Genomic DNA, 26,038 nt, shown 5'->3' with positions numbered 1-26,038 from the left:
TGTACTATACTAAATTCTAATATTAAAAATAAATAACAATATATAATAAAAATAAATTGTATTTACTGCATTTATATGACTACTAGCTAAGTGTTAATAGTGTTGAGATAATAGGTATAGAGTTAGGTCCATGCTAAAGATATTCATTGAAACATTCTATGTAGGAAGTAAGTATATATTTAGAGGAATTAAATTAAATAATAAATTTAATTCACTGTTATCTTGATTTACGCTTACATGTCAAAACCATGGTGGTGAGTTAAAATTAAATATTTAAATATTAAATTGGTATACCTAATACAGTAATATCCGCTTTATAGACATCATTTTAAAAGTTTTTGTTTTATTAATTCACAATATTGCAATAGGTAGTAAATAATTCGAGACTGTAATGCGTTATGTTAAAGAAATTACTAAGAAAGTAATTTTCCATTACATCTTTGTTCTTTGGAAATAATTCTAATGAAATTACGTAACACGTTACAAATTAAGTAATGCCGTTGCAGTAATGTTATATAAGTACTTATATATTGATTAATTATTATTTATTCATTATTATTAACTAATAAATCATAATCTTGAACTGTACGTCTAGGAAATTCTCTTTCACCACGTTCAGAAATTTCTTTTCTTATTTTTTCTACTTTATGTTTTCTTAAGTAAAACAAAGTATCTATAAATAAAATTAAAAATTAACATTCATATTTACATAAAAATTATGTTTAATTAAATAATAATTTACCTTTAATACTTTTTTTAATATCTGATGGAACTATCTTATCATACCAAGAATGAAAAAAAGAACAAATAAGTTTACTATTTGCACCTGGATATAGTTGATTGGTTATTTCTTTCCAATCCACATCCGAAAAATGTTTAGGATTTTGTTGTTCTAATCTAAAAAAAAATATTTTATTAAACTATTAATTTTTATTAAGAGATCAGAATAACTTACAACTCCAATATATTTAATCTTAAAGTTAACATTTTAATAGGCTTTTCACAAAATAACATGGTATATAAATAATTCCATTGATTTCTAACTTTTGTATAAGTTACATCATCACCAAGGTTTTTTGCAATTTTAATTAATGTATTTTTTTTTAATGTTAGATTTTTTAAATCTTTCCAGTTATCTGTGTTTGTTTCTAATAGAATATTTGTAAATAGTTCTTGACGCTTTTGATCATCCCAAAAAATTTCTAATGAAATGGAAAAAATATTTTAATTTTATAAATTGCATTGAAATATTCTTTCTAATATTAATATAATTTAACTTACTTTTACATTTTTCATACTGATTTTTTAAAACTCCATGTCTTCTGTAAAGTTGTAATCTAGATCTATTTAGAATTAAGCTTAATACTGAAAATTTGTTACTAATTGCATCACATTTTTCTACTTTCATAATTAATTGGTCTTCTTCTTCACTAAAACTATGGAGAAAATAATACAGTAAAATTAATAAATAAATAACAATTTAATATGAACATAACATACATATTTTGTTTACCTTATTTGAGATTTTATTAAATATAGAAAATGATAATTTAAAATATGGCTTTTATGTAATACCTTACTGGATTGACAAAAATTTCAATCGAAAACTTATATACTTCATATTTATGAAAATTGAAAGGAATATAATTTTTATTTTTTATTATCTTTATACACATTTAAAATATTTAAATATTAATGCACACTGCACAAGTGTAAAAAGTAACATAAAAATTGTTTTAAAAAATAAATTAAATACAAAGGTATTTGTACATGGTAATTGTCTCATGAGATACTTTGTTAAGTGATTATAAGAATAATTTAAAATTTTAAAAGACATCCAAAACAAAATAAAATACTTTAATTTCAGTAAATTTGATTTTAAAATGTTTATAATATGTTTGATGAATTCAATTTTTTAATAAATATAAAACCAATCATAAAAATAATGTAAATTATAATAAATAGAATATGTACCGTGTTTTATCTTGATATTCATTGAACAGAATATTGAATCTATTATAAACCGAACTTAATAATCGATTTGGAAGTCCTGCCGATATATAACGAATAAATTGGAATCTTACTGATTTATTTAAAGCCATTTCCAAACCATTAGATATGAATGGTAGAATATTTGAAATATTATATTCCTGAAAATGTAATTATTGTTATATACACACACACATACACACATATATATATATTTACACAGTAAAACGTCGATAAGACGGAACTTTGGTAAAACAGAAAATTTCTTTGGTGTTTATTTTCAAATTTCATTTTTTTGAACCCCGTCAAAACGGAAACACTGTTAACATAGAAAAATTGCATAGTCACAAGCGATTCCGTCTTATCGAGGTTTTACTGTAGTAAGTAATATTAAATAATAAAAATATTTCAACCATTGAACAAAACTACTATGGTTAAAATTTATTGAGGATAATAACTAATATAACAAATATCATTGTTTTACAAATAGTAATAAATAATACCTTTTGAAATTTTGACCAATATTCACGAATCATATTGTCTTCTTCTGAATTAAATACTCTTAGTTTGACCTGAGGATTGAGTTTCTTTATAATATTCATTTTTTCTTTGCATGGAGGTCTACTTAAAGTAGTCTCAATAAAATGAAGTTTATTTTCATTACATTCAATTGGTAATGTAATTTCTAAATCATTTATATCCTAGGTGAAATAAATTAAATAAATACAAATTATATAAAGTATATTGAAAATTCAATTATTCAGGTATAATATTATACCTGTGCAAAATTCATTTTTTCAACAATTTTTTCCAAAATAATGCTCCCAACTGTTTTCAGCAATACAACGTCAGAATCTGTGATTTGATGACTTTTATTTAAAGCATTCTTGATTTTCTTTGACAAAATTTCAATTATTTGTTTATATTTAGGATGATTTCTTATTGAAGGGTCTTTATTTTTTAGATATGTCATTAAATTAAATTTGGATTCAATTTTAGTTGAAGAGTCTGTTGCGTCTTCAAAATTATTGGATTCCATGGATTTTAACAGAGTTTTTAGATTACAATTGTTTTGAGATATTTTTTGGTCAGTTATATTATTATATTTTTCTGAAGTCATAGACACATTATTTTTATTTTTTGTCACACTATAATTGTAATCAGTAGCTTTTATTATGTCTGATGTACTTACAATATGTATTTTAGATTTTTTACTATTACACATAGGAATATTTATATCACTATCTAAAATTTTTTCATCAGATCTCAGGGTAATTCTTTTGATTGTATCGATTTCTCTATTATTATTAGTACTAAATTCTAATGGATTTAAATTTTCATTATGCTTTTTCTTTCTTTTAAGTGTTTTAGTTCGAACATTCTCATTTTCCAGGCTACAATTATTTAACAATGAAATATCTGATGAAGTATTTATTTCAGACTTAATTGTTTGGTTTAAATTGTCCATAAGCTTAGAATCATCAATATTTTGTTCACTAACTACTTCTAATGTTGTGTATTCTGTGTCTTGATTTTTCTTCTTTTTACGTTTTTTTGTTGGAACATTTTCAATATCTGCTAAAGCATTTATTTCATTTTTTCTTTTTTGGCTTTTATTTTTCCAATAATAAGAATCATTAATACTTTGTTCATTGTTTTCTTCCCAAGTTTTTTCAAATGCTTCAATTTCGGTATTATTATTGGTACTTAATTCTATCAAATTTAAACTTTTATTGTGCTTTTTCTTTATTTTAAGTGTCTTAGTATCAACATTCTCAATATCTGCGCTAAAATTATTCTCCAATGGAATATCTGAAGAACAATTAATTTTTTGGCTTATACTTTTTCTGAAATTAGAATCATTAAAACTTTGTTTATTGACTTCTTCGCAAGTTTTTTTAAATGGTTTGTTTTTTATATCATTATTGATACTTAATTCTAATAAATTCAAACTTTCATTATGTTTTTTCTTTCTTTTAAGGGTTTTAGGTTGAACATTTTCATTTTCCAGGTTACAATTATTTAACAATGAAAAATCTGATGAAGTATTTATTTCAGACTTAATTGTTTGATTTAAATTTTCCATAAACTCAGAATCATCAATATTTTGTTCACTAACTACTTCTAATGTTGTGTTTTCTGTGTCTTGATTTTTCTTCTTTCTACGTTTTTTTGTTGGAACATTTTCAATATCTGCTAAAGCATTCATTTCGTTCTTTTTTTTTAGGCTTTTATTTTTCCAATAATAAGAATCATTAATACTCTGTTCATTGACTTCTTCGCAAGTTTTTTCAAATGCTTCAATTTCTGTATCATTATTGGTACTTAATTCTATCAAATTTAAACTTTTATTGTGCTTTTTCTTTTTTTTTAGTTTCTTAGTTTCAATGTTCTCATTATCTATGCTAGAATTATTTTTCAATGAAATATCTGGTGAAGGGTTTGTTTTTTGGCTTATATTTTCAGTGAAACTAGAATCATTTTTACTTTGATAATTAAATTCTTCACGACTTACTCCAAATGATTTGATTTCTGTATCATTATTGGTACTTAATTCTATCAAATTTAAACTTTTATTGTGCTTTTTCTTTTTTTTTAGTTTCTTAGTTTCAATGTTCTCATTATCTATGCTAGAATTATTTTTCAATGAAATATCTGGTGAAGGGTTTGTTTTTTGACTTATGTTTTCAGTGAAACTAGAATCATTTTTACTTTGATAATTAAATTCTTCACAACTTACTCCAAATGATTCGATTTCTGTATCATTATTGGTACTTAATTCTATCAAATTTAAACTTTTATTGTGTTTTTTCTTTTTTTTTAGTTTCTTAGTTTCAATGTTCTCATTATCTATGCTAGAATTATTTTTCAATGAAATATCTGGTGAAGGGTTTGTTTTTTGACTTATGTTTTCAGTGAAACTAGAATCATTTTTACTTTGATAATTAAATTCTTCACAACTTACTCCAAATGATTCGATTTCTGTATCATTATTGGTACTTAATTCTATCAAATTTAAACTTTTATTGTGCTTTTTCTTTTTTTTTAGTTTTTTAGTGGTGACATTATCATTATCTATTTTAAAATTATTTTCCAGGGAAATATTTGCTATAGTATTTAATTCAGACTTTATTGTTTGGTTTAAATTTTCCCAGGAATCAGTATCATTAATATTTTGTTCACAAACTTCTTCACATGTTTTGTTTTCAATATCATGATAGGAATTTAATTCTTTAGAATTTAAACCTTTAACATACTTATTCTTCTTTTTAGGTTTTTTAATTTGAATGTTCTCATTATCTACGCTACAATTATTATCTGCTAAAGCATTTATTTCAGATTTTTTTTTTTGGCTTACATTGTTTCTTGAATCAGAACCAATAATATTTTGTTCATTAAATTCTTCATTAGTTTTTTCAAACATTTTGTTTCTGGCATAATTATTACTATTACTTTCTATTAAATTTAAGCTTTTAATATATTTCTTTTTTTTACTTAAATTTTTCATTTCATCAATTTCGTTATGTATGCAATAATTATATTTCTTAGACATATTTTCTGAAGCATTAATAGACTTCTTTTTAGTACTCAGAATCTCACTAAAACCATGAATATTTTGTTCAATATCTTTTTCACAAGTGTTTTCTTTTGTATGAGTATTCAACACTGTTGAAATTTGACCATGTTTTTTCTTTTTAGGATTTTTGTTTTCAAAACTTTCATTATGTACATCATTACTATTGTTAATTTTTTTTAATTCTATAAATTTAACTTTTTTTTGCATTTTTGGTTTTTGTTTACCTTTATAACATTTATAAAAATATTAAAGTCTTTAAATTCATTCATATAATCAATATTACCATTAATATTTTGTTACATTTTCATAACTTGGATATTATATTTCAGTGCTTCATTATTTGATTAGTATATTCCATTTTAAATTTATAATTTTCTTCGTAACAATTAAATAATCGTTATTTCTTTTTACCTGGAACATTATAAAAAATATTTTCATATATTATTTGTTAGATACTCAAAATTTCAAAACGATTAATCTATTATTTTTTTTTTATGCGATGTTATTCAATGTAGTATACTATTTACAAATAAATATTTAAACTGTAATTATTGCTACAATTGTTCATATACTCATATCAACATACAATACGTAAATAGGGAGGGGCTTGGGTGCCTGCCTAAAATTAAATATAAATTGAAAACAAGCAAGTTATTGAAATAATATATTTTTAGGTATTCATAATTTTATATTTTCTTGTTTATTAAGGGTGAAGCAGGCCATAACCCTTTCCTTCTGTTAAACATTTTAACTATGGGCTTGAGCCCACTCAATTTAATGGCTCTAATTATGTATATGTATACCAACTTATATTATCTGAGTTAAATACTGTTACCATACTTATATGTATAGGATGAAACAGTGACAGATTTATGGATGGTAGGTGACGTTGCCTAAATCTAAACAATTATCTCATCTATTTACAATTAAATATTTTACAAAATGTTCAAACCTGCAATATGTTTATTGTTTAGTTTTTGTTAAATCAAATATGTGTAAGTGGATTGTTCTTGAATCATAATATATTTTAAGTGTGGTTTTAGTTACAAATTTAGAACTACCAAAAAATTTGACTCTGAATGACATAATGTATTTTAAATTTGCACTCATCACACCTATAGATGAAGAAAGGTCTTTTTTGAAGTACAACACTACACACTCAATCATAGGTACCTAATTTTTAATAAAAGCATTAATGAAACAGATACAGTATAATTTTTCTAGTAAGCAAACCGTTTATATAAGTGCATTAACTTATGAACCGTGTTTAATATATAAGTTATAAGAATTCAAAGTTTAGATGAATATAGAGTGGTACCTCGCAAAAAGTTGATTCACTTCTCCGTTTATTTGTCCAAAATTTGATTTTTATAGACCAAAATACTCCAAATAATATTTTGCTTAGGAATATGAAATAATGAAACTAAAAGTATATGATGTAATTTGTAAGAGTAATTAGTAAATACATAAAAAATAATGAATATAGTAAGAAATATCGTTTTGTAAGGACTTTAAATAGATCACTTTGTGGACCAACATTGTTGGTATAGAAGTAAATAAGAATAATTAAATAAAACCACATTCAAATTAAGCACATACATTTTAAAAATATAAGTGAAAACTGAAAATTAACTAACGAATAAGCATATTTTGGTTTTTGAAAGAAATATATACTAGTAGATTAACATTAAGTAAAACACTCATTATTTAATTTACTAATTATGGTTTTTAAATTTTTTTTTACAAATCTAAATTATAAAATATATTTTATTTTTCTTATTTTAGGTTTAAACTTTTGATTGACAACATACATTTTTAATTTTGTAATTTCATAATGTAAAATATTAAGCAGAGTACCTATTTCAATCTATAGAAATTAAATTTTGACAGATGAGCAATATTATGTGAGGTCAATACTACACACTCATCTAAATCCTTATGCATGACAAATAAGTATAACTTTTTTATTTATAGTAAAAACAAATATTATTTTTCAAAAATTGTTTTTAATAAATTAATTATTTATGTAAAATAAGTATTTTCAAAAACGTTAATAGTTTTTACTATTATTTGATAAAAAAAAATCACATGGTATTTAATGTATGCAACTGAGTTTAAAATAATGAAATACGAATATTTATGATTTATCACTCACCTATATAAAAAAAAAATGATGAACTTGGATGATTTTAAAAAATTCCAATACTCAACCATTGAAGGAGTTGAAGAACTAGACATAAATCGTGTATCAAGTTATAACGAAAATAGATCAGAGCATCAGGTGACAAACTGACAACTTACAATCATTTGAAATTCGAATTTCGAGCACGCACACGGTCTAAATCATTAGACGTTGAATTTCCTGTCAAAACCTAAGGGTCGGACTTATAGATATAGTCTTATTTTTACAAAAACCATAACCAATGACTACTTAATGCTGGAGCAATACTAAAATAGGGCCCTATCTCTACTAACTGTTGCTGATTACTATTTAGTTTAGTATCTTTTTATTTGAGGTTATATCAGACCCTTTGATTGCATTATCACTAGCACAGTCACGAGCATAGAACAGTGTTCTATGTCACGAGGGAAGGAACCATACATCCATAGACTTATATAAGTCTATGCATACATCATAGACTACTACATGTCTGCATGTTCGTGCCATAAATAATATCAGATAACAATATAATATCTATGTAGGAACAGATTAATATGCAGTCTAACGCTAAATCTAAAACAGCGGTTCCCAAATTTTTAAGACCACTGCACCCTAGAGTGATAGTTTGTGTTTTGCGGAACCCGTTTATTTTAAATAATTTAAAATAATAATTTTCTCAATAATCACATACATCTGGCAGTCGGCAAAACCTTAATCGTTGCCTTAAAAATACTATTTAATGCATCCATAACAGAATTTTTTTTTTTAAAAATGCTTAAATTATTTTTAACATTTAAAAAAATTGTTTAATTATATAAATTTGTATTTTTAGGTATTAATTATTCGTAACATTTTCATCGTCCTAGTTCTACTATCTTCTTTTTACCCTGAAAATTATTAAAAAATGATGAGTATACAATTTAGATAGATATATTCATTATACTTTTACCTTATGTTTCATAATAGCACTGTATAATCAGATGCTGCTTAATTTTTATCGAATTTTATCTACTCCTATATAAAAATAAAATAAATAACTTTTAAACAAAAATGCACTCAAAATGTTAAAAAATGGAAAATAAAAGTTACATTTTTTAATTCTATGATGTATAAAATTAACTTTGTATTGGGAAAGAAAATGTTTTCAGAACTTCAGAAAAAATCGAATTTGCATTTAAATCCGTTCACTAATTATCACTAATCTATTATTAGGACGTGATTGAACTGTCTTCAACCGAGAGTGAAAACTACTTAATGGCAAATATTCTAGTTATATACTAAGCACTAAAAAATAGTATTCTCTTTCATTATAAAAAATAAAATTAATTGGTTTCTTTTATTATTATTTTTAACTTTTATAAACCATAAATCAAGGGATGAACTAAACTAACCTTATCTTTATCATATATTTTTTAATTATAGCTTGAAAAATAAAAGAATGCAAAGTTACTTTATTTCCAGACCTAAAAATAAAAATATAGATCTGCTTATATAGAAAAAAAAATTGTTGAAAGTACTTGATAGTTAACATTTCCTTTGGTCTATGAACCAAAATTAAATTCTTGAATGGCGATCAATCATCTATAAAGAATATTTATGTTATTTTATATCATGTAATTATTTAAGTAGTTAAACTTTTGGCTGTTGCTTTATTTACTTATAATTTATTTTAAAATCATTATAAAATATACATACTTACTTACTTACTTACTCAATAAGAAATAATTAAAAAATAGTTAATACTAATTACTAAATATAAGTCAATCAAAATTTAACAAAATGTATTATTTATGTATGTTATAAAACTGCATTAGAAAATAAAACCAAGATCGGTTCAGTGATTATTGATCTGTTTTTTAAACTATTTATATTTTATTAATCACTTAGCTGATATAATTAGATAAAAACAAGTTGTATCTGAGTACAAAATCTGGTTCCTATATAGTATACTCATAACAAGACAACTGTATGCTGCATCATTGATATTTGTTACCTATAAGAAAATGTGTCTGAATACCTAGAAAACATAATGTTTCATGCCATGAAATTTATTCTACACACATGAGTGTAGTTCACTCTCAACCTGAAATACTGTAAGTCAGTAACAACCAATAACTAATAAATTATGTAAAATTGATTAGCCAACTTCCCTCATACTTATCTTCATAGCTGTTGACAACAAAACAAGCAACAAACACCATACTAAACTTAATACATTAGTCATCAGGCCCGGCGAGTTGCTTAAAATTCAGGTCGGAATTAATGTCTGTCTTATTGAAAAATGGGCCATTTACTTTTTTAGGGCTGGTTAAAATCCTAAAACTCGGCCGATACCTTGTCTATCCGGCGCTGTTAGTCATTGTGTATTATTTCATATTTTAATCAAAAAATATTTATCTGTAACGTATACAATTTACATTAAATCCCTTCTCTACTTTTAAGATCCTTTCTTAAAATAAATTGAAATTTTAAAAAAGGTGAATCTTAAAGAATAAAATGATTGATAAACATTATTATATTTAGTATATACTTTATAATTAACATAAAATTGAATTAGCATGGAACAAATATTTATTATTTACTAGAAAATTAAATAAGCTATTTATGTAAGTTCATAGATATATTGAATATTGATTACATTTTATTATATTATTAGCGATATTATTATAAAAAAAAATATTAATAATTTAATGAATTAAGACACATTAAATAGTTAGTGGTATAAATTTTCATCATTTGATTTGATATGATTGATCACTTTTTTTCTTGTTGAGCTTGAAACTGTTGTTGTAATTTAGTAAGAGATTCCCTATACTGATCTTGTGTACCCTCTAGTGTGTGTATTCGATCATCAATTCTTTGCAGTTCATTTTTTATATAACTCATACGTTTATCAATATTTTCTTTAGCTTCTGTGTGATCTTGACGTAGTAATATAGGGCCAACCATTTTATATACTTCACCTGAAGGTTTTAGAAGAGCTAACTCTTCTTTGACAATAGAGTTTTCATTTAGTTGACCATCCAATTGTTGACGCATTCCAGCCAATTGATTTATTTCTTTTTGACATTGTTTAAAAGCATCCAATTCGTGTTGGAATTGTTTTTGTAATTCTTCAGCTGCCATTTTGTAAATCTGAAAATTGAACGCCCTTTAAAACACAATTGTAAACGTAGAAGTTAAAAATTATGATTAAAATAGTTCTATATTCCAATTACTCTAGTTTTTATTACTTTTTTAATGATTCTATCTAGTAAAATAGTAAATACTAAATACTAAATTGCACGTTTTTAAATTATTACTATTACTTAATACTTATCAATTATTTAATTAATAAATGTAGATAAACTTGTAACTCTGTCAATTTATTCCCAGATGGCAGGGCAGTAGATATTTGATATTATATTTAAAATCAAAGAAATTCTTTATCTAAATTCTTTATTGTTTATCAGACTAACCAGTAACCAATACATTTGATGTTGATAATGGTTTAAAAATCTTCTATTTTAAAAAATAAATCTGCTATATAACATTAACAATATAATACTACTGATTCTACCTTCATAGACGTCTTTAAAATGAACTGTAGTGATATTTTAAATTTTTCACTTCTTTTTCACAACAAGTGATAGTTTACTGTTTTAATTATAAATTTAATACAAACTTCTTAATTTCAGAAAATTTTCAAGTTGTTGATCAATTATGAATGAGCACTCTATGTATATTCAACATGATTGGGAAGAATGCATCAGGTAAATATGTTTGTAGTATCTATAGGTTAATGATAAATACTTATGTTCTTTTTAGATCTGCCGAAAATCGTGTTTGGATATCTGTCAAGCCGAGAAGTAAATATTATAATTATTATTAATTGCATTACATACCGCATATTGTATTTCATTCTATGACTTACTCTCTAACAAATTATGATACTTTTGTTTAGAAAAATAGTACACAATGTATTTAATGTTTATTTAACTTTTAAGATGGTCCCAGTGTACATGGTTATTTGCAATGCAAATCATACAAGCTCAATGGAATACCTATTATACAAGGAACAAATGGGTTTGAAATCGAATCAGTATCATCACATGCCATTCAAGTAAAGCAATCTTCCTGTCCGTCAGTCACATTATTATCACCATACAGGATTTTCAAAGATGTCCATAATGGTAGTGTAAGTATAATGTACTTGCTTTTAATAAAAGATTTTGCTCTAAATCAATTTTTTTATGATAGGTGACATCATTGGATGTTGTCAATGGCCAGTGTGTGTCTGCTTCAGATAGTGTTTTAAAGTCTTGGAGTAGTTTAGATCACGAAAAAGAAAAAGAAGTAAGGCTACATTAAACTTATTCAGACTTTAAAAAGCATAAGATTCTAGCATTGATTAATAGAAAAAAAATATTATTTATTGTATAATATATTATCATATAATTATTGTGTTTTATGAATATGTTTTAATTTCCCTGCCTAATTTAAATAAATTTACTAGACACCTTTACACTTAATGTTATCACAGTTATTTAGAAATAAAAGAATGCTTTTACTACGTTCTATAATATCTACATTTAATGAAAAATGAGGTTAAATTTAAATCTAAATTTACACATTTTGATATTTTTTTTTTTACAAACTGATTTTAAATGAATAATTTTATAATATTATTACAATAGTAAAAACATAATAAATAATATTTTTATTCACACTTTCCTAATATCCTAACATTGTAATTATAGGTAACAATGACTGGACATTATGGTGACATTTATTGTTGTCGTTGGTTTCCTAGTGTTAAGGTTGTATTAAGCTGTGGAGCAGATTTACGGATCAAAATTTGGAGTGCTGATACTGGAGAATGTGCTGGGACGTTAGTAGGGCACACAAAAGCTGTTACTGATTTAGCCATTATAGACAGAGGACGAAATATTATATCTGTTTCAAAGTATTTAAAAATATTAAAATTAAATAATATTTTATTTTTTTATAATAACATTTTTTTTTTATTATTCTTTAGAGATGGAACATCAAAGTTATGGCATGTTGGAAGTGGAAAAGTAATAGATGATCTCATTAAAGTAAATCACACAACATACATAAATTGTTGTTCAATAAGTTCGCCAAAATGTTTAAATTTAGGAGAACGTAATATACCTACTTGTAAGTAATATAATTAAGAGGACATCATACCCACATGTTATTGTCAGTCTTATTAATATAAAAGATAGTAAATTTGTATTCAGCTAAATCCATTTTATACTGTTGACTTCAATATTATTCAATTTATTTACTATCATACTTAAAAATTGTTACACCTGCATATTAAATATTTTATATATAATCAATTTGGAATAAGAATAGGCATCGGCGGCGGTCAGACAACAACCGTTTCTCGACCCTATCGAGTCAACTTTGTGTACACCTACTGTGTAGTAAAGCCACGCCCATGCACAAAAGTTGGCCGCCAAAACCTGTTCTTATTCTAAATAGTGTATAGTTAATAGTATACAACATAATATAAGTATTTTCATAAAAATTGAACGATGTGACAATTATTTTGAGTATCTGTTTTTAATGTTTTTATAGTTCTATTTTTTTTGGCAAACTCAAAACAAAAATTTCACTCTTAAATTTAGTGATAATGTTATGGTTTAAAAACTTTCCATCACTGAAAATATCTTAATTTGTTAATAAAGTTAATATTTAAATCAATATATTATTTATTATTAATGGTTATTGAAAAACTTTTCAAGGTGATTATAAAAATATAAATGTATGTTCTTATTGTTGCAGCTGACACAGAAATCGGCACGGATGATAAATGCTTATTAATTGGCTGTGAAAATGGAATGCTTTCATTAATTGGTGTATATGCACGCAAGATTCTTGCCACAAATAACTTAGACTGCCCAGTGAATGCATGTCATTTGAATGAAGAAGCACAAGTTTATGTTGGTTGCAATGACGGGCGTGTTGTTTGGCTAGACAAACAACTAGTAGTTAAACATTGCATATTTGACACAAATTCACCAGCCCGTTGTCTGTGTTTGTTTAAAGAATTTGTGGTTTGTGGACATAGCGATGGTTCGTGTGTACTGCGGTCGGTCAATGGCAAAAAGGCATATCTGACAGGTACCAATGCTGAGCCAATCTATGATGTTAGTACAGATACAAGGTTTTTATACACTGCATGCAGAGATGGCATCATCAGAAAATATTTGCCTGAACTGTTGTAAAACTGAGAAATAAACATTTTTATCAACATGCAACAGCAGATTTATTTAATTTAATAATTTCTACTGTTTAACTATGTGCTAAGTATTTGATTTTTCAATGTTGTTTTTTAAACCATTCAATAATTTTGGAAAAAGGAATAATATAAAAACAATAATTTATTGTTTCAAAATTTTATTTATCAACTTAAAAACAAATAACATTATCTTAATAAATGAAGAATGATTTTTTTTTCTTTGCTTATTTTGTCTTTACAAAATTGTACGTAAGTTTCTTTTATAAAATGACTATAAATAACTTTGTTTTATTTATAATAAATGTTAAATTATTATGGTGTGAGTGTATTCACCAGAAAAAATGACAGCAAATCTATCGGTTATTATAAATACTTGTATAATTTTTATTTCATAGAAGTGTATTGTTGTGGGAAGGGGCAGAAAGTATTGTTCTGTAGGTATTTTATATATACTTGGGGTATTGGGAGTGAGAAGGGGTTTTTAGGAGTTGACGATGGCTGCATTGAGAACGACCGTCGTGGGCTGGTGTACGTCAGGTTCGGTCGCGGTTGGCAGTGCGTCTACGCCCCGACGGTGCTCGTTGTGTCAGAGTAGATTAGGGGTGGTGAGCGGCACATTTGGTACAGTGGGTCGACCTTCCAACTTGCTGTACTCCAACAGAAATTCCTTGGGCACTTTACGCCACGTGAGCGCATCAAACACATAATATGTACCCCGTTCATATGTACTAGTTTTCTCTATTAAACTCAATCCAGGCGCTTGCGTAATCCATACGCGCTCTTCCATGTGATAACGCCAGTCTCGAGAATATCTAATAAAATTTTAATTATATATTAATATTCAATTTTGAGGAATAAACAGTATAAAGTATAATTACAATTCATTAGCCGCTGCCAATTGTATCGCATCACCATAATTAGTGTAAAAGAGGTAGAACAACAGGTCTTCTTTATACCTGGATAACTTGACTTGCGCTAACTTATCCCTTAAAGTATAAAATTAACAAGATTAAATTCCAAGCATATATAATTGTTTTCAATTTTATATTTTACCTGATTCCATGATTAATAATGTACTCAGGCGGTCCGTGGAATTCAACATCTTGCGGCCGACATGGGGCGTCTGCCCAAGGGCCAGCAAAAGTTGGGTAAATATTTTCAGGTGAGTTTAAGTTCAGCCCTAGCGCAGTTAAATCTTGTCCAAGAGCCAATGATACCAAATTGGGATCCGATTCTGCTGCCCTGATAAATGTCAGTAAACCAACAATACCAAATTGATCACGCACCATACTACCAGGTATATTAGTCACTTTACCTATATTAAGATTGAATTTAAGCAATTAAATAACATAATACAAGTGATTTATAACACAAACCATCAGGCGATGTTTGCACTCCTTTTTTGGTTCCCGAGTCTCCATTTTCTTGAGAATTATTGTCCGATTGGCTATTCAGGTTGTTCAGTCTCTGATCTGACAGATGGTCAGTAGACGATTGCATTCCATTTTGATCTAATGAAATGGTCGTCGAGCCAGAAGTTGTTGTTGAGGACTGTTGGTTTGGATCCGTTGTCGTAGACGAGGTAGTTGTAACACTGAGAGGTTGCGTACCAGGCAATGCTGGGAAGTCTTTACTACTCATTGTAAATTCGCTCGTTTCAGACGTCGGTGCTTTCACCATCCCCACTATAATGATAAAGTACAATTAAAATGATTAAAAAGTGCTAGAAAAAGTTGTTTTTTTTTTTAGTTAATACAATAGTACCACTAAGTTATCACACAAATACAGAACGATTTTAACTCACTACTAAACAGCTGATCAAATGATTTGAATGGTGAATGTTTACCATAAGGTTTTCCTGCAGGCATTGTGCTGGAATGTAGAACACCGACATTATCTCCTTGCCCACTGCCGGATATACGTCCAGTGGTGAGAGAAGGAAACTCAGACGGGTCCAGTATAGGAGGTGCTGCATTGCCATTGTCAACATGGTTGCTGCCGAATGCCGAATGAAAACCATGCTGGGAAGACAAGTTGTAGCCAGACGTAGATCGACTGCTACTAGAACTTGACCCACCATAGTTATTCATTGCGTTATTCGCCAATGATGTTGAACTCCTTTATTAAATTATGTATACATGTCAAACTATAATACATATACATTTGTTTTTTTTCTAGGATTTGTGACAAACCATTCTTGCATGAGTGATGCGATACCCGGCATATGATTTCGCCTATCTGCTCCGGGGTTGGTCGCAAACCCGCCTCTCTGAAATATACCTCTCGATAGGTTACTGGCTTGTGGCGACTGCATGTTGATTGACGCCCGATTAGGCGACAGCTGTTGGTGTTGTGGTGTAAACATTTGCTTGCTGCCGCGGTAGCCACTGTTGCGCCTGTTGTTAACTTTGTAATGTGCCTAAGCACACGTCTTATATTCAGCTTGCTAGAAAATAAAAACAAATATTTTAGTTTGTATATTTAATTAAATTATACTACCTACTAAAAATAAAAATGGAAATATAGATATGTAACAAGCAAAGTATACAATTTGGGCATTACATAAAATTACCTTTATATATTTATATAATTAGAAAATATAATATTTATTTTTATTTTTGCATGTACTGCTTCCATGGCATTTTGTCCACAATTAATATGTTATATTTGTGTTCGCAATTTGTATGCTACCTTTTTTAGATTTCGTCCGCATCTTACTACTCTTGTCACTTTGTTTGCAAATAGGAAACACCATGAGACAGCACAGAAAATTTTCCAATTTGGTTAAAAAAATATTATATTTTCTAATAATATAAATATTACAGCATAAAATATATATTATTCATTATATTTTGACAATACTTCACTATTAAATATTATACTATCTATATTGCCCAATATAAGAAAGGCCATTTTATATAATGCCTGTGCATTATAGAAAATTCCCAAATTGTATACTTTGCCTATAACAGATACACATACTAAAATACTAAAACTCCATTAAATTAATTCAATAGAAAAAATCAAGGAAACAATATATCTAGGTAAAATGAGATAATTAGGGATATTATTATAAATATTTCAATTTTTATTTTCATAATAGGTAAAACTAAAACAGAACAAAAACATATAAGTTAAAGAGAAATTAATTTATTAAAAACTGTAAATACTGTATACACATATAGGCATGATTATAATAGTAATAAGTACACAAGTAACAGAGTTTGGTATCTTTAATCAAGAATTATTTAATAAATTAACTAATTTTGAATGCTATTAAATTATTTATAATTCTTAAATTGTTGTTAGTATTTAAGATTTATAGGATAATCATTTTTTTTAGAGAAAATGTATGTAAATATTTTATAAGTTAAATTGTTAATAAACAATTTCCATTAAGTATAAAGTAATATTGATATGTAATTATTTTAAAGTTTGTTTAAAGACAAACATAGTGAGATGCTCTGGCAATTAAATAAATATAGTAGGCCATAATACAGTACAATACTATATTAAAAATAATATTAGTCATAATAGTTAAAATTGTGTGTAAATATCATATACTATATATATATACACAATGCAATAGATAACAATGTTATAACATCTTGTGTATATATATAATACGCATAAATAAAATAAACACTTTAATTACTTACCCACTAAATTTTATGAATATATTATATTAAGATAACAATAATAACCAATAATTATAATCAAGTGTTTTTTTATTTATGTAGGTGTGTATTGGCTTTATTTTAAAAATAATTCAAAACAATAACAATAATAACTGTCTCTACTAATTATTTATTTATATTTATTTTTTTTAAGACTACCTAGTAGATCAAACTGGTAATTAGTTTTTGTTAAAAAAAAAAAAATTATAATAATAATATATTATAAGTATAGGTAAATGTGCGCTACGCATGAAATATTATTCATTGGGTTTTCATCAGTACCTACAGTTCTCAATGACTACATAATTTTAATAACATAAATATAAATAACTTTTACTTGTTAAAACTACATACATGAATATATTTTTTTAAATTGTTTAAAATTCGATATATATTTCAAAGATGCCGAATAACAAATGAATGCCTTGAGTTAAATCAATAGTTATTTTATGATAGTTAAAATTATTTATTCGAGTTTTGTATTATTGTAGGCTATACTATATTATACATACATATAATAACAATAATTGGTTTATAAATCTATGTATTTTATAAAATCAGTAACTTTTTTATACAATATTGTTTTAAATGATAAAAATCAATCAATATTTAATAATGACAGATATCTTATCCATTTCCCTCTGTTAAAATATAAGCAACAATATTGATGATTGTTAATCATAATTAGGTTAACAATTTGAATATACAGTAGTCTTACTTCTTCAGACTTGATGGGACCAACCAGACTCTTTTCTGATTAAGCAAAATGATGTTTTTTCAACTTATGTACTAATAAATCGAGTAATATTTTTCAAAAAAAAAAAAAAAAATGTACCCAAGAATAAAATATATATTAATTATGTATCAATAATAAACGTCTTATAGTAGATAACAATCGATATTGAAATTTATTTTATATAATATTTATGTGTAAGTACTAAAATACAAAATATAAATTGTCCGGATTAACAATAACCGGATAAGCGATTACTCTACTGTAATTATATCAATATCAATTTTTCAAAAATGTTGTTCTTGTGAAGAGTGTAAATCAAAAATGAATTAAATATCATTTTTTATATTATAAGTGCCTAATTACCTAATTAATTAAAAGCACTGCAATTAAACTACTAATAATTATGTAAAAATTGAATTATAAATTATACAATATACCCCAATTGTAAAATATTTAATGCATTTAAGTGAAGAATTAACCCAAGGATTAATCTGTTATTCGTTGTATAACATTTATAAAGATATAAATTATATATATATATAATAACTTAATCAAAGTACAACTTAACTTAATAAACATAATAGGTAATAAACTAGTAAGGTAAATATATTGTGATACACAAGTTACCTTAGTGGAAAATGTATTGACACTTATTTATTTATAAAGAATTGATTCAAATACACCACATGGACACAAGTCGATGAGCAAATTTAAAAACAATTACAACTAGGTTAATTATATGATTTTGAAGTATTACGACAAAATATTTGTATGAATTTTTATAAGCATATTATTGCATTTATTTGCATTACATTAAACTATCATAGTATTGTGTAGACCTATGTTAAATGGATAATAAATAATTTAAAATATTATATTATGTCAAAAAAAGTAATAAGTTAAAATTCAAATTTATGATCTAGACATTTCAAGCAATACATTTTGAATTGTTTATGGATAGGTACATTATTTGGAATTTAAATCTCAAATAATATTTTTCCTACATAACATAACTATTAATCACTTTGGTTATCATTTACTTATGTATATGGCTCTAAATTATATAAAATAAGTATAATACCATCATCGATGAAATGTTCACTATTAATTAATTAGTTATTTACCGGTTTCCCAAGAGAACAAAGAATATTATAACACTCTGGTTACACCGTATATTATACTTGTATACATTGATCGAGTACTTTAGAACAAATATTACTAATCAAAATGAACACTAGTCGGTCAATAGGTGAGCCCATAACCACAAAATGTGATGTGACAACATTGTTCAAGGAAGCGCAGTGACGTCAATACAGAAAAATACCTACTCGAGACATGTAACTGATGTACCTAAACACCTAGTACCTACCAGATTCGAATGCCATATACAGTGGTAAGAGCATGGTTTTCATTGTCCTGAGGTGCAGACGCACAGTCGAAAAACATTTGGCGACTAACTAGCGGATGTTTCTTAGAAAAACATGCGTGGATCACAGAAACTGGCGATTGGTAAGAAAAATGCAAAGACAATAAAGGGGAAAAAAAGGTGGCGGACAAGCGACAGTAAAAATCCAGTGTATTGCGATTCCGATTCGCGATAACGCGTACAGCAAGGACCCTGGTCGGTGCTTACCTCTCGGGGGGGAGATGCTCGCAAATCGAATTGCGCGAGCAGTGACGGCTGTCTGTCGGTCCGTTCAACGACGTTCGGTGGCCGACATGCCTGGCACCAGCGCCAGCGCGCTCAAAAGCAAAAACTGTCGTCCGTGTTGACGCGGTCGTCCTTGTTGTTATTGTTGTCGTTGTTGTTGTTGTTGTTGACGATGTCGTTTTGGCACCGACGCACGGTCCGTATGTTGGCGCGCGATTTACAGTGTTAAGCGGTGGCGGCGTGTGGTGCCGAAAGCGTACAGTTACACACACACACACACATATATATATATATCCACTCACACACAAACACGCTAAGACGCGGCGGCGGCGGACTCGAAATGTACAATAATATGTGATTGAAGACAAATAGTTATTGTAGAAAAACGATTTCGGCACAGTGGTCGGTGACACGACGGCGTGATGCAAAGAAAAAAATGATGGGCAAAAAAAAAAAGAAAAAAACCAGAGTTGCCGAAAGAACGTAACGTTTGGTAACAACTCTCGCGGACTAGACGCGCGACTCGAGCAACAGCAGTTGTGTCGGCGGCGGCGGTGGTGTCGATGATGATGATGATGATGACGATATGATGACGATTGACGATGTCCTGGTGGTGCACTGGTGCGGGTCGGCAACGGTCTCGTGTTGTATTTTAACAATATATATATATATATATAAATATAATAGATCGTATGGTGGACTTTTGCGAAACGGCCGAGCGGGGACGATAGTGTGTTTGTGTGTGTGTGTACCTATATACGATAAGTACACCTACTCGGCCGCCGACAAACTCAATAACACGTCTGGTGGGCAAAACAAAGCACCAGCGACGGCCCGTGGAAGAGAAAACGGGCCGATGGTTCTCCGGCCTTGGGCTCTCAAAAAAATTATGGTCTCGAGCTCACGTTTGTCAGACCCCGACGCTCGGGCCATGGCCCACGAAAACGTCGATTTTTACTTTCCTATTTTCAAAAAATTCCCGTCTACCCGGACATCCCGCAGATAACGTGTTGATAACGCAGCGATATCTTCTTCTACGGCTTGGCGCCCCACTCCATTCACTGCAATCCCCATCGCACTGCTGTTGCACTTAATTTGCCATTGGGCGTTGGTTGTTCCATTTCGCTGCTCGTCGATCGTCGCCCATTTCCCAATTTTTTTTTCTTTACACTGATTTTCCGTTTTTCTGTTTTGTCGATATTTTTAACGTTCAGCACACGGTCCAAAAATGGCGCTCAGCGATGCCGATGTTCAAAAACAAGTGAGTATCTAGCTAAACTGTCAATGTCCACAGCAACTGCTATCGTACCGACACCTTGCGGTCACTACATTGTCACCATGTTGTTCATTCAAAATTGTGTCCAGTTAGTTTATGACAACCCCATATTTACTCATCGATTCCTATTTTCTTTTACAGATCAAACACATGATGGCCTTCATCGAACAAGAAGCCAATGAGAAAGCCGAGGAAATTGATGCCAAAGCAGAAGAGGAGTTCAACATTGAAAAAGGCCGTCTGGTCCAACACCAGCGACTCAAGATCATGGAGTATTTTGAGCGCAAAGAGAAACAAGTGGAATTACAGAAAAAAATGTGAGTATGCCTCTGAAGTGTACCCTGAAGCCTGTCTACAAACTGAACACACCTTTGTCCACTTCAAGGTTATAATAGTTATTTGAACAAAACTTATAAAATCTATTCATCTAACAATTGGTTATCATATTTTATATATCAGTAATTAGTTATTAAAGTTTAGTGTAGTTAGGTACCTACCTAAATCATTTTTTTTTTATCCAAAACTAAACTGGAAAATTAAGAAATAGTTATAAAAAAGATGTCAGACTTCAGTCTGTAACTTCTTTTATCTGTTAATAAATTAGTAAGAAATATTGTCTAAAATCTAAATTAAGTTGTAAATAATAATAATTTATAATGGTAATCTTATATCATTCATTTGATTTTGTGTGTTGTAATAAAAAAATTGAGACATTTTTAAAATAACTAATGGACATAATTATTCCTTAGATACTATTTACAAAACTATTATGAACAGAATCTGAGATATGGTTTTCTTAACAATTGATTAATTTTATTTTTTCAAGTCAATCTTCTAATATGTTAAATCAAGCACGTCTTAAGACATTGAAAGTGCGAGAAGATCATGTCAGTGATGTTTTAGATGAAGCAAGAAAGCGTCTGGTCCAAGTGACAAATAACCCTGATTTGTACAGAGAAGTTCTAAGAAAATTAATATTGCAAGCAATCTTACAGGTTAGACAAATAACAAAAGTAATGTATTATTTAGGCATTAAAATAAATAAATTATTCATACACTAAATTGTAAAATTAGTAGATTTATTTATAACTTGGTTTAAAACTATTTTATATGTTGTTTTTTTATAATTAAGAAGATGTTATAAATTTTAAAATTCTCATAACTTGTTTAAAAATATCAAAGAATTTCTCTAAATAATTTTCTTATAAATTTGATAATGGAACCATAACAGAATAAAACAAATCCTTCTGAACATTAAATTTAACTTGTTGCGTGTTCAAAAGATAAAGACAACACGTGTGTTTAATTCCTCTTAATTTTTATATATTTAAAGGTATTTATAAAACGATATTTTATTTCAAAACAATTTATAATAACATAATAATACCAACTTTTTAATTCGTTTTGATAAATAATTTTTTTTTTGAGACATCAATTGTTTATACAGTTAAAATAATAATATGTTGATATTATGTGATTAAAATTGTTACTGTTTTATTTAGTTGTTGGAAAAAAATGTCACGTTACGTGTTCGTGAAATTGATGTATCAGTTGTGGAAGAATTAGTTGATGAAGTGGCAGCAGAATATAAGACAGCATCTAATAAGGATGTTAATCTGAAATTGGACACTGATTCATTTTTAGCCCCTCAAACATGTGGTGGTATTGAGTTGTTAGCACAGAAGAATAAAATAAAAATTTGTAACACACTGGAATCACGATTGGAACTGATTGCACAGCAATTAGTACCAGCTGTACGAACTGCATTGTTCGGTCGTAATCCTAACAGAAAATTTGCTGAATAATTGCAGTAAATATCTACAGCAATAATATGCATATTAAAAACAAAAATAAAACATTCTATTTAAAATATTTTTTCGCATTCCATTTGGTAACTATTTAATTGCATAAATTATAACCATCCCATCTATACATAGTATTTTAGGTTCAATACATAATTATTTCATTTGAGTACATATTTTAAGATAATATTTTGAGTGAATTTTTTTCTTTGTTGTAGATTAGTGTCAAGTTTTATCGTGTAAATTGTTGTTTAATTAATTAATATACAAATTATATTGGTATTGTTATTACTGTATTATTATTTTATTTTATTTTTGTGGCAACAAATAAATACATTTTATCAACAATTCCATTTTTACAGAATTTTAATATAAAAAAATATTTTATTTTAGATTTAGAGTGAAACATAAATGATTTGATAGAAGTGGTTTTCCTTAAAATTATTTTTATGTCAACATTGGAACAGTATATTTTGATTCAAAATTTCAACATTACACATAGTTTTTAGTAGTAAATGAGATCTTGTCCGTACATTAGATTTAAGAAACACAAATATTATGCATATCAGAATTAAATAAAAAAGATTACCCATAGTAGAGATTTAAATTTCTCAAAATATTGTATTATGTATAAGCATTTAATATTATTGAATTATCAATTGTCAATTGCCATTTTTGTAAATCAAAAACCTTGAATATTAAATTTAATTCAAGGTTTCTTATAAGTTATCAGGGGGGCCATGCCTTCCCCCACCCCCAAGACATCTTACTATTTTGTCAAATATTTTCATTGATTAAATTATGTATAATTTGTATAATATTAATGTAAAAAAAATATCCCCCCCCAGGCAAAGAACTAAAGCCGTCCCTGTAAATTATCTTTACTAGAATTCTAAAAAACATTGACAAAAAATTAAATTAATTTACTGTGGCCATTTAAATACAAAATTTTGGAATGATTAAATATCTATATAAACAATTTAAAATATTGATTTTTTATGAAACAATTGGTTGCAATTCAAAAATATTCAACCGTATGGAAACACTAAGCTTTTTTGCCATTATACATTTCTCTAATACTATTTTCTTATTGTCCTATATGCAATGAAATTTATTGAATATTTAGACTAATTTTTGGGTATTTCTACCACTGTAGTAACATATAAATGGCAACTAAAAGGATTGAAGATTTTAAGAAATTTAAATAAATACTTAACGCTGATAAGTGCTGAAAATCTTGTCATCAAACCATCTGGTTATATAATTGCCTTTCTAGTTCCTTCAGCTGATGTTCACAGTTCATGAGGTTATATAGGTACTCGAGAATTGAACAAATACACTGTAGTATTGTACATTGAATTGTAACACAGAACTAATAAAAAATGTGCACTCACCAGTCACCAAGACCACTGTATATACAGACTACGGAGTAAGGATTGCTGCCGAAAAGATTACGAGTCCAAAGAAAAATGCACTCGATTACTGTTCAGTTAAAGAAGTTATGTATTCTTTATCGTACATACAAAGGGCTTGGTATCTATAAGGACCGGTTCTTTGCGCATGTGTTATTATGTCATCGTCATGACAAAATATATACTATAGATATATCTATATCGTATTCGTATACCTATAGGTACCTACTTATATTGTTGTGGATGATGCACTGCACTGATTGTAGGATGATACGACCACGGTGACCAGAGAATGGTATGTGGCTTAACCAAAGAACTTTGCGCTTTCTAGGACTATCTTTCTCTTCAACGTTAGATCCCTTTTTTGGTCACCCGTTCGCTCTAGTGAGTGGTGACAAATGAAAGGCAACACTATTATGAATACCAGGACCCGAGATGCCCTCTTGTGTGACTGCATTGCTACAGTACCTATGTTGTAAATATTTTATATTGGGAATGACTGTTCCAGGGTGCGACAAACGGGCATATAAAAAAAATATCTTTTTCAGTTGTAAAAATATCTCCGATCAAAATTAATAGTATTAAATAATATTCAATGATTTTATTTATTGAATTTAAATTGAACACATTCACAATGGCAGAGAGATAGCTGTAGTACATTTAAAACCTATTATACCTACCCAGGGGCGCAATTTCAATGAAAAAACTGAAGGTGCTGAAGCTCCTTTATCTTTTTTTATAATGTTATCTTGAGGTTGTGGATACCTGTTACTATTAAAAACTAAATTAATATGAAACAATTTGCTGGTGCTAATTTCAAAATTGGGGGTGCTAAATACACTCAAATTGTGCCTATGACCTACCCATACAACAAAGCAAATATACTCTTGTTTTTTTTTTTAATTTAATTACCGATTTCTTTTAAATCTTGAAATATTTTAAATTAATATACCTACTTAACAATATTTATGTAAATACCTAACAGTTATAAGACAATTATCAACTATCAAAATAGCATTAACAATTGTATAATATAATAACCTATACATACAATTAAAAAAATTCATATTTTATGTCCTATAGACTTAATAGACTTATAAGATTGTTTATTACATAAAAATAAAATTCTCAATTGAATAATATAATAATATTAATAACATAATAATTACTTGTATATCTTGATGATTATATAGGAGTACATATGACTTAATTTTTAGAACTATTGAGAACGTATTAGAAAAAACTAATTGAAAATCATATAATATAGTTCATATTTGTTTAATGAACGTGTGCGTCATTTCTGTTTTAAAGATACCTATACTAATATAATGTCTTTACACTTTTTGACCGTCTAGATTTACTATGAATAAAAAATAAAAATAAACTGACATCACTTATCTATTTGTGTAATTATAGTTGAGTAATTGACAATAATAGTTAATACGTAAATGATTAATTTCTGATTTAAAAAAATTTTAATATAAAAAAAATTCCACATGCTTAATTT

The 26,038-nt window shown here is 27.5% G+C and overlaps 5 protein-coding genes across 13 annotated transcripts; 2 read left to right on the top strand and 3 right to left on the bottom strand.

Moving 5' to 3' along the window:
- Nucleotides 1-43: 43 nt before the first annotated feature.
- LOC132919242 (protein PFF0380w-like) lies at nucleotides 44-8,054 on the bottom strand. 6 transcript variants are annotated; one of them, XM_060980652.1, is made up of 10 exons: nucleotides 7,868-8,054; nucleotides 7,722-7,796; nucleotides 6,885-6,989; nucleotides 2,768-5,977; nucleotides 2,493-2,690; nucleotides 1,975-2,150; nucleotides 1,282-1,436; nucleotides 956-1,202; nucleotides 743-897; nucleotides 44-673 (listed from the first exon to the last, which is right to left on the bottom strand). In XM_060980652.1, exons 4-10 carry the CDS (start codon nucleotides 5,771-5,773, stop codon nucleotides 546-548), a joined length of 4,065 nt encoding a protein of 1,354 aa, XP_060836635.1. In that variant the 5' UTR covers nucleotides 5,774-5,977; nucleotides 6,885-6,989; nucleotides 7,722-7,796; nucleotides 7,868-8,054; the 3' UTR covers nucleotides 44-545. The 6 variants fall into 6 exon arrangements, with proteins under 6 accessions (XP_060836635.1, XP_060836633.1, XP_060836631.1 ...); XM_060980650.1 differs by having other exon boundaries at nucleotides 7,722-8,054; XM_060980648.1 differs by lacking the exon at nucleotides 6,885-6,989 and having other exon boundaries at nucleotides 2,768-5,790; nucleotides 5,850-5,977; nucleotides 7,722-8,054.
- Nucleotides 6,717-13,996, top strand: LOC132919246 (proteasomal ATPase-associated factor 1-like). 2 transcript variants are annotated; one of them, XM_060980658.1, is made up of 8 exons: nucleotides 6,717-6,735; nucleotides 11,405-11,479; nucleotides 11,535-11,575; nucleotides 11,714-11,904; nucleotides 11,967-12,062; nucleotides 12,467-12,672; nucleotides 12,745-12,887; nucleotides 13,521-13,996. In XM_060980658.1, exons 2-8 carry the CDS (start codon nucleotides 11,430-11,432, stop codon nucleotides 13,961-13,963), a joined length of 1,170 nt encoding a protein of 389 aa, XP_060836641.1. In that variant the 5' UTR covers nucleotides 6,717-6,735; nucleotides 11,405-11,429; the 3' UTR covers nucleotides 13,964-13,996. The 2 variants fall into 2 exon arrangements, with proteins under 2 accessions (XP_060836641.1, XP_060836642.1); XM_060980659.1 differs by lacking the exons at nucleotides 6,717-6,735; nucleotides 11,535-11,575 and having other exon boundaries at nucleotides 11,229-11,479.
- LOC132919249 (prefoldin subunit 6) lies at nucleotides 10,225-11,102 on the bottom strand. 2 transcript variants are annotated; one of them, XM_060980661.1, is made up of 2 exons: nucleotides 10,961-11,102; nucleotides 10,225-10,878 (listed from the first exon to the last, which is right to left on the bottom strand). In XM_060980661.1, the coding sequence occupies exon 2, from the start codon at nucleotides 10,851-10,853 to the stop codon at nucleotides 10,482-10,484; it is 372 nt and encodes a 123-aa protein (XP_060836644.1). In that variant the 5' UTR covers nucleotides 10,854-10,878; nucleotides 10,961-11,102; the 3' UTR covers nucleotides 10,225-10,481. The 2 variants fall into 2 exon arrangements, with proteins under 2 accessions (XP_060836644.1, XP_060836645.1); XM_060980662.1 differs by having other exon boundaries at nucleotides 10,225-10,862; nucleotides 10,961-11,077.
- A 122-nt stretch (nucleotides 13,997-14,118) lies between the features above and the next one.
- LOC132919245 (CCR4-NOT transcription complex subunit 2-like) lies at nucleotides 14,119-20,799 on the bottom strand. Of its 2 annotated transcripts, none has more exons than XM_060980657.1 (7): nucleotides 20,024-20,799; nucleotides 16,170-16,423; nucleotides 15,824-16,095; nucleotides 15,354-15,662; nucleotides 15,031-15,292; nucleotides 14,856-14,963; nucleotides 14,119-14,789 (listed from the first exon to the last, which is right to left on the bottom strand). In XM_060980657.1, exons 2-7 carry the CDS (start codon nucleotides 16,340-16,342, stop codon nucleotides 14,564-14,566), a joined length of 1,350 nt encoding a protein of 449 aa, XP_060836640.1. In that variant the 5' UTR covers nucleotides 16,343-16,423; nucleotides 20,024-20,799; the 3' UTR covers nucleotides 14,119-14,563. The 2 variants fall into 2 exon arrangements, with proteins under 2 accessions (XP_060836640.1, XP_060836639.1); XM_060980656.1 differs by having other exon boundaries at nucleotides 15,782-16,095; nucleotides 20,024-20,798.
- A 219-nt stretch (nucleotides 20,800-21,018) lies between these two features.
- On the top strand, nucleotides 21,019-23,407 carry LOC132919248 (V-type proton ATPase subunit E). The gene is made up of 4 exons (XM_060980660.1): nucleotides 21,019-21,302; nucleotides 21,459-21,634; nucleotides 22,144-22,312; nucleotides 22,820-23,407. The coding sequence occupies exons 1-4, from the start codon at nucleotides 21,270-21,272 to the stop codon at nucleotides 23,120-23,122; spliced, it is 681 nt and encodes a 226-aa protein (XP_060836643.1). The 5' UTR covers nucleotides 21,019-21,269; the 3' UTR covers nucleotides 23,123-23,407.
- The last annotated feature ends 2,631 nt before the right edge of the window (nucleotides 23,408-26,038 follow it).

The sequence above is a fragment of the Rhopalosiphum padi genome, chromosome 2 (assembly GCF_020882245.1).
Source record: "Rhopalosiphum padi isolate XX-2018 chromosome 2, ASM2088224v1, whole genome shotgun sequence".
Classification (NCBI taxonomy): domain Eukaryota; kingdom Metazoa; phylum Arthropoda; class Insecta; order Hemiptera; family Aphididae; genus Rhopalosiphum; species Rhopalosiphum padi.
Note: the sequence above shows the minus strand (reverse complement) of the source record. Positions and strands in the feature narration are given on the sequence as shown.